General features: G+C 39.7%; 1 protein-coding gene across 1 annotated transcript in view; it reads right to left on the reverse strand.

Annotated features, from left to right (window-relative positions):
* Positions 1-4,026: 4,026 nt before the first annotated feature.
* Positions 4,027-12,228, reverse strand: part of adam19a (ADAM metallopeptidase domain 19a) — a gene marked incomplete in the record, with an annotated part of 73,473 nt that continues 65,271 nt past the window's right edge. Inside the window, 3 exon segments of the mRNA XM_042215419.1 lie at positions 4,027-4,870; positions 6,203-6,344; positions 10,500-10,608. Of these exon segments, the coding sequence (XP_042071353.1) occupies positions 4,678-4,870; positions 6,203-6,344; positions 10,500-10,608 (444 nt within the window).

Here is a 12,228-nt window from a genome sequence, read left to right on the forward strand (position 1 = left end):
GGAGATAATGGTGAACCCTGCAGGCACCCTCTTTTAATCTCAAATGGTTCTGAAATTATCTCATTAGTCATAACCTGAGGAACAGAATGACAGTGCAGTAGTTTGATCCAATGCAAAAATTATTTACCAAACCCAAATCTAACAATGACATCAAAGAGATATGGCTGTTCGATTCGATCAAAATCCTTCTCCGCTTTGAGCGAGGGAATGGCTGTATCTTCCTGTTCACTTTGATTATGAAGAATGTTGAGGACTAGTCTTACATCATGAAAACCCTGCTTATATTTAACAAATCCATTTTGATCATCTCCTATAATAACTGGAAAAACATTTTCTAATCTTTTGGAGAGAATTTTATTATCTGTATTGACTAAGCCTATAGGACGCATGTTTTCACATTTGCTAGTTTTCCAGGTTTAGGAACATTCTATATACATATCTAAGAGAGGCTGTGCTAATTTATCTTTAAAGTATTTGTAAAGGTCAATTGGCAATCTGTCTGGGCCAGCTATTTTACAAGCATTTAGAGAGTTTATAGCATCAATAATTCCATGTATACTGATTTGCCTGTCAACATTTTCTTTGCCTTCCACGATCTCTGTAACTTAAGCACTTAATTATGAAAGTTCTCGATCGGTTTGCAATAGAACTTTGACTTGTGGTTATCCTGTGTGCTCTCTCAAGGACAGGAGGGGGGATTTTCAAAATGTCCGCTATAAACTTCTCCATGAAAGTACACGCATCTGTACCTTCTTCTTTCTCAGGTAATATTAATTCTATGTATTATTGGGAAAACAAGCCAAAAATAATTTTGTTTGGCGATTTTGATTGTATTAACATTGTCTGTACTTTGATGTGCCCTGAATAGCAAAGCACAGAAAAACCAAAGTTGAACTTTTTTTCTCAAAATCTTAGACTTATATTCTCAATTGATATTTTTATTTCTGTCTACTGCCACTTGTTAATTCGTAGTCCTAGAAACACTCTGGAAACATAATTCCAATAATCTTAAATTAAAATTTGGATCACTAAATGATATCTACCATTCTGCTGCAAAATTTGTCCCATGATTCAGGAGGTTTTTTAATCTTATAATTTACTAGCTGCTTTTTTTTGCATATTATTTTTATTTATATATTGTTTTATGCACTCACTGGTGCCCTATATGTAATTGATATTTGGTTTATGGTCAATGGTCAATGGTAACTTTATTGTCCCTGATGGGAAATTGATTCGCAGTATGTCAAAACAAACAACAAACATACAACCAACACATCACGTACACTCATTAAAAAAATACTATAATATAATATAAGCCTGATAAAACAACCTAGATTTTCCATCGAAAAAAGTGCAATGTGCAATGGCAACAACACTTACAATTTAGTGTTGTTAATTAAGATAATAGCACTAGGTACAAACGACAATTTGTGTCGCTTTGTCTTCACTGCAGTCATTTTATAACGACGACCTGATGGAAGCAGTTGAAAATTAAAGAGAGGATGATCTGAAACAACAGGACAGATTTAAATATATTATTTTTTTTTATATTTAATTGATAAAAATAAAATAATATATATAAATTCATAAAAATTATATAATTTAATTTATTATTTTAAAATAATATAATATAAATAAAACTGCAGTCATTTTATAACGACGACCTGATGGAAGCAGTTGAAAATCGTTAAAGAGAGGATGATCTGAACACAACAGGACAGAAGTTGCCTTCCTCAGCACCTGCCTGTTATAAAAGTCCACAAGCTGGACCTGAGACCTCCCTGAAATCTTGCCCGCCACTTTAACCAGATTGTTAAGTCTGGTCTTATTATCCATGGACATACTACCGTACCAAGCAATGATACAGAAAGTTAAAACAGATTCAATAAAACTTTTATAAAAGAGAGTCATCATTTCAGATGAAACATTAAAACCTCTCAACCTCCTTAAAAAGTACAGTCTTTGTTGGGCCTTTTTCACTGTAGCAGCAAGATGTGACTCAAAGGACAGGGTCTTATCAAGAACAACCCCCAAGTACTTGTAACTATCCACCATTTCAATGGCTGCACCATTTACCACTGTAAGCGCAGGATGAGGGGATGACTTCCTGAAATCAATAACCATGTCCTTGGTTTTCAAGGTGTTAATCATTAAGAAGGACTGATCACACCATGAAACAAACTCCTCCACAACAGGCCCATGGGAATCCTCTTCACCATGAAGGAGGCTTACAATGACTGTGTCATCTGCGTATTTGATGAAATGCCTATTGGCCTGTGTGCTGCGACAGTCATTAGTGTACAAAATATACAAAAGAGGAGAGAGACAACAACCTTGTGGTGAGCCAGTGGAAGAGTTCAGCTGTTTGGAAAAACAGCCGTTTATTCTCACACACTGTGATCTATCAGTTAAGAAGTCTAAGATCCAACCAACGAGATTAAAATTAAGTTTAAATTGGTTAAGAAGCTTGTCCACTAAAAGATGTGGCTGGATAGTATTAAAAGCAGAAGAAAAATCGATAAATAAAAGCCGAGCATGAGCTTTGGCGCCATCAAGATGGCGATAAAGGAAGTTCAACAGAGTGACCACTGCATCATCCACACCTCTACAAGGCCTGTATGCAAATTGTAGTGGATCTATCAGCTTCTCTACTTGCTGCAGGATCTCCTTCCTGACAAGTTTTTCGAAGGACTTCATCACTAAAGATGTAAGAGCAACAGGCCTAAAATCATTTAATGATGTAGGTTTTGTGGTCTTAGCAACTGGAGAAATAATTGATTTTTTCCATACCTCTGGAACCTTCTGTTGCTGAAGAGATAAAAGAAAGATGTGATAACATAACATAAATCCAGAGTCTTATTGAAGCGAGTGGGACAGTGCACATACTGATAAAAACTGCTCAGTGTTTTCTTCAAGTCGCAGCGATTAAAGTCCCCAAGAACAATATTAGGGGCTTCAGGAGAGAGAGATTGTAGAGAGTGGATAGCATTGGAGATGGTGTCAGTCGCATTCTTAGGATTCGCTTTGGGGTGGATGTAAACGACGGTGACGTTGATCTGTGGGAATTCCCTCGGCAGATAAAACGGCCTCAAAGACACAGAGAGGAGCTCAATGTCAGGCAGACACACTTGTCTACGAACGGTCACGTTTTTACACCATTTCTGATTTATATACAAACACACCCCTCCTCCTTGCGATTTCTGGGTAGCTCCGGGGTCTCGATCCAAACGTATGGGAACCCCGAAGCCATTTAATTCCAGAGAACAATCAGGGTCAGAATCCTTGAGCCAAGTCTCTGTGAATGCCATTAGACATGCATCCCTGTAGTCACGTAAATGTGCAACATTCAAATGCAGTTCATCTAATTTACTCCTCAGAGACTGCACATTAGCCAGGATTATTGATGGTAAAGGAATACGGTTGTACCGTATTTGCTTCCGCAATCGCTGACGTAGGCCTCCCTTCTTACCCCGCTTCCTTGCTTTGACTCTGTTAAAAACAAAAGTGCCCCTGTGATTACTGGATAATCCAGAGCTGGAAAACACTGGAGGGTGAAAAGAGTCCAAAGACGGGCCTGTCCACCGAAGATCCAGAAGAAACTCCCGTGAGTATGTAATTGTGTGGGAGTAGCACTGACTCCAAACAACCGTCAGGATTGCCAATAAAACCAAGCGAAATAAAAAACCCATCTTCAACAAAAGAAGTTCCACAAAGCACAAGCCGATGCTGTAGGATTTCCTCAGGCAAAAAAAAAGAAAGAAAAATAAGATAAAATAAAGGAATAAAAAATAAGTTAAGACACTGACACTGACAGACAGAGACAACCTGCTGGTCGCCGCAAGAGCAGCGCCCTGAAACTCTTTGGTTTAATTTATACACTCCATGCTAATGTTTTTAGCCTTTCAGAGGTAAAAACTCCTTTTGTTTTTAGTCACTACTGGTATTATTGGAAAGACAAATTGAAAAAGTTTGCAACATTGAAAAAAAATATAGTGATTTTAATAATAAGTAACAAACCCAAAACACACGTTTGAAAAAAAATTATTTCATTTTTATTTTCTTGCTTCTTTTTCATTAAAGCAGTCCTTTTTGAAATGTTCTTTGTAGCTCCATCTCTTTCGGTGATGAATAATGCCACTGTCCTCTTTATCTACTCACCTTTGACGTTCTTCTTCACATCTCTCATGTAATTTTACCATTTCACCATTTTAAAGTATTTTTTGTATACATTTTTGTGTTAGTATTTCTTAAGAGAAATTAAAGCCAGATAAAAGCAACATAAAACATAACAAAATGAAATCCATGCAGTGGAAGCTTTCATCATCAATCTTCTACTCACTCTGTATCAGTAAGGGAGTCTCCTTCTCCACTTTCCTATTTGAAACTCTTATACCACCTCATTCTCAAGTTACCACATTCACAAACTTGGGTGTTCATCCACCAACCTGACAGGGTGATGCCAAAACCCCATCGGCCATTTATGGCTGAGGGGTAAAAACTCTGAGATACCAATTTGTTATGTGTGCAGTACATGTGTGCATTTTGTATCTTATAAGTCAGATATTAAAATGTTAACTTTAGGCTGATATTAAGACATAGGATGCTTAAACAATAATTTGACAAACTGAATATTTAATTCAATATGAAGGTTAACCTCATGGACACTCAGTTATTCATTCACAGAAAAACAGTCATCACCCTACTCCCACTTCCTCCTTCCCTTTCTTTTGCTTTATTTTGTAACACACTAGAAACACACATATCACTCACCCCCTTGTGGCCATTAACTGTGTTGATTGGTCCTACAACTTTCAGGTGAAAGGCAGGATTAAGATGGCCATTCTTTCGCTTATCTGCTGATCCCTCCATCCTGAGCACAGAAAGACAAAAAAATAAACAAGAGCCTGTTGCATGGAAGCTTCATCACTTCGCTCATTCTGACATTCTGGTTTTATGGCCCAAATTGAGAAATAAGAAAACTAGAACGGAACACGAAGCTTCTTATCCAGCTGATGTTAGTGGAAATGAAATTAAACAAATGCTTCCATCCAGTGATTAGACAAGTCTAACTGAGTGAGATGGTTCTTTGACTAAGCTACCATCTTAGAAATAATTTGTTCTAACCAGCCTATGGAATTTCTGTTTGTGTTTGTGATACCTTTACTGTTTGTTCATACTGAGCAACAAAAAGAGAGAAAAAAACCTCATTCTTAAAAATGCCCCATGCTATATCACACTGACAACCTTCAGCTTACAAGTGAGACATTAGCGATTGATAAGTACGCCAATGGAGGGGGCAGCACTATGGTCTGTTACAAAGACAGAGGCGAACCAATCAACAAATCATATTAAAATGGTTTACTGGCACCATTTTGCCTCTCATTCTGTACAAGTCATCGACCCTGGATCAGCAAAACAGCCCAGACCATCACACTTCCTCCTCCATGTTTGACAGTTGATGCCACACACTGTGGAATCACCCTACTCGACGGTGTACAAAAATCCTGTGTGATGAATCGAAGACTACAAATTTTGATTCATTAGCCCATTATACTCTGGTCTTCAGTACTCTAATTGCAGTGTTTCATGGCTGAGGCAAGCCTCTTTGTCTTATTCTGATGCCTTAGCAATGGCTTTCTTGCCGCAACTCGTCCTGTGAAACCTACAGCTTGAAGACCACTATTAAAGTGTACTTGAAGCTGTTTTCCAGTGAGCAACCTATTACGCAAGCTGTTAACTCTCAGAAACTTGTCCTCTGATTCATTTGTGGTTTTGGGTCTGCAGATCTCTTCCTGTCAGTTTGTTTCTGAGTACCTTTTGATGGTGAAAGAAACCACAGTGTGTTCCAACACTACTTTTATGCAGACAGAGGGGGTTGGAAGTACTCCAGAAAAGTTGCGAACACCTGTAGGAATTAGTAGTACCAGCTTTTAACGCTCAATCAACCTCCACTGCTGCAGAACTGCTTTAAATTGGTAACCCATTTTGTGTTCCCTGAAAAAAGGCATTTTTCTGTCATTCTAAAATGTACATTATTTTTCAGTTTTGAGCATCATAATACACCAGTGCATATTATATAGTTTTACTTGCTAGACCCCAAAATGAAAATGCTACTTTTTTTAAATTCTAGGCTTTCCTCTTTTTGTTGTATCAAGAAAATGTAGTGTTAAGAAACAGACAAACAGTGAAAGACAGACAGTACTTCTTGCATGTGTTCTTTTTTCTTTGGGAAAGCCACGTATGGTAATAAGAAGTCTTGATCCTGTGGCAGTAGAAGACCAGCAGCACTGCAGGTAAAACCACCAAGAAGGCAAACAACAGTCCAGCCACCAGCCCCACCTGACCTGTTGAAATACACAAACACATATATACATACACACTAATGTGTTTACTAGTATATTTATATGGCAATTGAAACACTTTAATTTAGATCAGCAAGTATCAAGGAAAAAGGGCCATCCATGTCAAAATTTTCTGTTTACTTCTAGTGATCGAACATTCTGAGCCTGTCAGCGAGTCAGAGGGAAAAACAATGTTAACTATAAAGTTATGTTTTGTTTATTTTCAGAGTGAGTATTAAGCTGTAGCAGGCAGCGGGTAAAGCCCAGGCTTGTGAAAGACAGGAGAAAAAGGAGGAGGAATAGAAAAAAGAAATGGACATGACAGAGAAAGAGAAAAGGAGAGAGAGAGAGACTTTGACTTTTAACACAACTTTATTTACACCACATTAAAAAGAAAAACCACGAAAAAGTCAAACCTAACACAAAGTTGCTACTACATCATCAGCAACATTAATATGCACTAACCATTTACTAACCCCAACCAAACTCACACACACATACTTAAAAATTAAGGACAAATGTCCCATCTGCTCCTACCGAACACAAAACCTGTCCAATCCCCCACATAGTTGTAAAGGAGTCCAGATCTTTAGTCAGAGAGTTAAAATCATGCTGTACTGTCAGACAGCATGTCTTTTATCCTGTCTTCCTTCTCTCACCCCAACCGGTCGCAGCAGATGGCCCCGCCCCTCCCTGAGCCTGGTTCTGCCGGAGGTTTCTTCCTGTTAAAAGGGAGTTTTTCCTTCCCACTGTCGCCAAAGTGCTTGCTCATAGGGGGTCATATGATTGTTGGGATTGTTGGGTATCTACTTTGCAATATAAAGCGCCTTGAGGCGACTTTTGTTGTGATTTGGTGCTGTATAAATAAAACTGAATTGAAATTGAACAATCCCTTTAAACTATGCACAGCATCAGTCCAACCCTGACCTAACATTCTGGTTCTTCCTAGTCTTCCATATTGCCAGCTTTGGATGTACCAAACAAAAAATATAATCAACAGGTCCGTCTTTCTACACTGAATACTTAGGGCCAAAGACAAACAAAGGTACAGAGAAAGTCTCCCCCAAAGATTCCACCCACTCCTGCAACAAAGAAAATAAACCCACTAGCCGCGGACAACAGACCACTAAGTGCTCCAGCGTCTCCCTCTCTGAACAAAAAGGACAACCCTCCCCAGTGCTTGGGTCCAGGTGGGCTCTGTGTCTGTTCGTGGCTATTGCTCCATGTATAATCCTCCACTGGAGGTCAGCCATCCGTTTTTCAACAGGAGGCTTATATGGACCCTCCACCTGCAGGTAACACAGCTGTAATATAGCTGCTTCTTTCCACAAGAGCTGAAACTATCTAGCACTGATGTTCTCAGGGAGAGAAGTAGGCTCCCCTCAGGCTGCTCCTTAAAGGCAGGACTGACCATCAAGGAGAGAAAAACATATCCGCTGTCATCAGCCCATTGATCAGCTAGGACACAGTTTCCAGTAAACTCTCCCAGTGATGCCGACAGGGATTGCCAAGTTTCCTCCACAATCCTTCCCAGCACTCTGGAGCCCTGTGACACACCCAAGAGTTCCCATTGACATCCTTGTGAGATGGCCCAGTTTGATAATATCAGTCTCCACAAACTTGCTCCTTATAGTGGCAGTAGAAAACACAGTACTTGGAAAAAAGTAATTAAAAAACAGCGGCTCTTCAAAAAGCCACATCCCAGGTCTGGGGTCAGGAGTCTGTGCGAAAGTCATCACTCCCCAAGTAAAACCCAAGAGTTTTAATAGCCCTTTAACCCCATCAAAGATTCCCAGGGAGTCTAGAAATACATGCCAAACTCCACTGCCCCACTAAACACACCTCACTCTTCTCCCAATTAACTCTGGCTGAAGAAGCTTTTTCATATAAAACCAAGATTTCCTTTAATTCCTGAACATCATCTTGATCCTTAACAAAAACATTAACATCATCAGCGTATGCTGACACAATAACAGGAGGGCTCTGAGCAGATCTGGCAAAGAGAAACCCCTCAACTTGCTCCTCAATCTACAGAGAAAAGGCTCAATAGCAATGCTATAGAGCTGGCTGAGATAGGGCAACCCTGCATAATCGCTCTCCTAACTGGCACAGGGCAACTCAACCCTCCTCCCACCTTCACAACACAGCAAGTGTCGCTATACCACAGCTTCACCCATGTCTGGAACCCCTGCCCAACAACAAAGGTCTTCTGGGTGGAAAAAAGAAAAGCATGGTCTACACGGTCAAAAGCCAACTCTAGTATAGCATAGTTTACATATGTCAAATACATCTCTCATTAAAAATAAATTATCTATCATAGACCTATCTGGAATACAATAAGATTGATCCACACCAGTCAACAGTTAAATGACCATTTTCAGTCTGTTCGATAAAACCTTGTAAAGAATCTTATAGTCTGCACATAAAAGGGGCACTGGTCTCCAGTTTTTAAAAAGGGTTAAATCTCCCTTCTTTGGTATGAGAGAGATAACTGCACGCCTGCAGGAAGCTGGAAGTATCCCTTCTATAAAACATTCCTTAAACATCCAGTAGGTCCAGACCCAGAAGACTCCAGAAGTGCTTAAAAAAGTCTGATGGTAAACCATCTATTCCTGGAGCTTTGCCTGAAGCCATCTGAGATACAGCAGCAGACGGCTCATTCAAAGTTATATCCATGTTTAAGATGTCCCGATCCTCTGGACCGAGTTGAGGAAGCCCCTGCAAAAGTTCTGAAGCAGAGTCTACATCGCTGCTATCTGCCCTGAACAAGTCTGTGTAAAAGTCCACCGCATGCCTTCTCATCTCAGCTGGATCTGTGATCACATTTTCATTTGAAAGACGAAGACACACCATTTGTTTTCTCTGGGCTACAGACTTCCCCAAATTAAAGAAAAGGTTGAGGCGTCCATGTCCTGGAGTCTGGTGAAGCATGCTCGAACCAAAGCTCCTTTAGCTCTCTCATATTGAAAATGATCAAGCTCTTGTCTTTTAGAATTTAAACAGTCATTACATTACAACAGTCATTATTCTGCTGATCTAACTGTGAACCAGAGACATTCTTTTTATGTTTTATCACTTTTTTACTCCTGCAGAGCTCTCTTGATATTGGCTGTCAAATTAAAACCATATTGCTGCTGCAAAACACACAAATCTGGGCCTTTCCTACTTCCCACTATTGAGTAAGGGAATTAAAATCTTCCCTCCTTGATCTCCAGTAATCCCTCCCAAAAACTGAAATTTTCACAGAAAATCCGATCATGAAATAATTTTACATTAAATCGCCAAAAGGATTTGGATTTGTTGGTGGGAGATAGAAACAGCTCCATTAAAACTAAGTGACGATCTGTAAAAATAACAGGAAAACAGTGACAGTTAACAATTCGAGCAGTAAACAAAGAAGACACATAAAACCTGGCCAATTTCACTACACTAACTCTGCCATCAGTTACTTTCACCCATACTTCAACCCGTGGTTGAAAGATGCTTCATCCTCAACGCATCAACCAAGTTAATTTTTTGTAGAACATCTGATAAAGCAGAAGACGACTGAAGATGCGGCTCCTCCCCAGTCCCATCCAAAGTAAAATCAAGACAACAATTCCAGTCCCCACCCAATACAACACAGTCCCCTTGATCAGCACCTCTTAATTTCTCTTTTAATGTTTAAAAACAAAACCTTACGCTCAGACCCTAAGTTTGGTGCATAGACATTAATCAAAGTAAAAATAAAAACTTCTATTTCAGCTCCGCGCTTTACTCCATGCTGAAAGTAATATTTGCATTTAGAGAAGGAGAAAATAAAATAGCAACACCTGTGCTAAAATTTGTCCCATGGCTAAAAAACTGCTACCCCACCACAGACCCGTCTACTTCATTTGTACTGTCAGTATGTGTTTCTTGAAGACTATATCTAGTCTCTTCTGCTTGATTACTTCTTATTTGCATCCCTGCACCCATTCACATTCAAGGAGGCTACCCTCAACCCCTGCACATAAGAGGTAGCCATCAAGAAAGGAAACAGCAAACAGAGATGAAACATCCAGTGTTGCAGGATCATGGCGATAATGCTTTTTACCATCCAGCACACCAAAAATGTTCAAATATATTGAAGGTGAAAAAACATTTTCTTTAAGGCATAGGTTTATGTTGTATACTCACTGCCATACTGAACCGGCCCACTGTCCACACTGCCACCAAGTCCTGGCTTCTCACAGAAGGGTGGTGCCCAGCCTTGATTACAGTGGCAGTTCCCATTGCTGTTACACACCTGAATATTATACACACAAAAGAAATGTCTTAAGTTGGTCTCTGACCCCTTTCTCTCCCTTTGTATACATGTCTGTGTGTGTGATTGTGTGCATGCTTGGATGTTTGTGACTACCTGGAGGTGTATTAGTCAATGCATTAAGGCATTGTGTGCTTGTATTTATTTATATGAGCATTTATCTCAACACTATGAAATTTTCATACTGGAGAAAAAACTGCATATTGAATATTTTAAATATTCCTGACTTCAGCTAATTTCTAATATTTTCACTGACAGCGGCGAAGAAAGAGATTAAAGGAGACTCTATGCTTGCATTTTCTTGTTACTCATATTGTTTCAAATACTAATTCAATCCTGATATAATAGACTCTGTCAGGTGAGACAGGATCCACTTCGAACAAGCTGCTGAGCAGTTCAAAACACAAACTAGGCTGTGCCAACTAGGGTTATTCTCATAACATATGTGTAAAACTGGGCATTGGAAAAACTTTGCCCTGGTCAAGACACACCAAGCTACAATCAAGCACGGCCACACAAATACCAGCTCGAGCCTCCATTCTCTGCCAGATTGTCTGCTAATCACTGGCAACTTGGCCTCCAAATGATTTTGTTTTTGACAAGTCTGGACTAAGCTACCTTGCAGTCACCTATTTGCCTGCCCTCTGGACTCAATTCACCTCTAGGCTCGCTAACAAAATCTATCAAACACCTTCATTATGCAACCATAATACACCAGACAGAACCTGTCCACTTGGACCTAGTCTCTGGCAATCACAGGGAATCTGTCACCTTTGTCACCTTTTCTGTTTCCAAGACTCCTTGGTTAGCAAGACATAACCCCCATACTGACTGGTCAAAAGGGCGAGTGCAGAGCTGGAGTTTGTTTTGCCTGGCTCACTATTTAAAATCAGCTCTGCCTCCTGCTTTAAATAGTCCCCAGACAGAACCCGAGCCTAAGCCTGATTTATCCTCTGTGCCACTAGCATATCATGACTTACATGAGGTTTTTAATAAAGATAAAACATTATTTCTTCCTCTGCACAGGCTCTATGATTGTGCCATAGACCTCCTCCCTGGTGCTCCGTTGCCTCCGTCCTGTAAAGACTGAAGGTGCTGCCTCCCATTCTATTGTACTTTTAAATATCCTAGGAACAACAAGTAAACAAGTGGTCTCTGAGAGAAGTACTATATTGGGGTGATATAGTACTTGAGGTCTCAAGGATAAGATGGGGCTTGACAATTCAAGACCTTGTATGTCAGGAGAAGAATTTTTAATCTTACTGAATTTAACAGGGGGCCAGTATGGGTGAAATATAGTCTCTCTCTCTAAACCCTGTCAGTACTCTCGCTGCAGCATTTTTTAAATCAAACTGAAGGCTTTTCAGGGAGCTTTTAGGAGTGCATGATAATAATGAATTATTAGAAGTGCAGGAACTAGTTTTTCAGCATCAGGATGTTTTTAGTTTTAAGATGTTGCACACATGGAAGAAGACAGTGTTTCATATGCACACTGAAGGACAATCAAAATTGACTCCAAGACTTCTTACAGTGTTACTGGAGGCCAAGGTAATGCCATCCAGAGTAAGCATCTGTTTTGACACCATGTTTTGTTGTGTGACG

The sequence above is a fragment of the Haplochromis burtoni genome, unplaced genomic scaffold (genome assembly GCF_018398535.1).
Source record: "Haplochromis burtoni strain Fernald_Lab_line unplaced genomic scaffold, NCSU_Asbu1 Contig_716, whole genome shotgun sequence".
NCBI lineage: Eukaryota > Metazoa > Chordata > Actinopteri > Cichliformes > Cichlidae > Haplochromis > Haplochromis burtoni.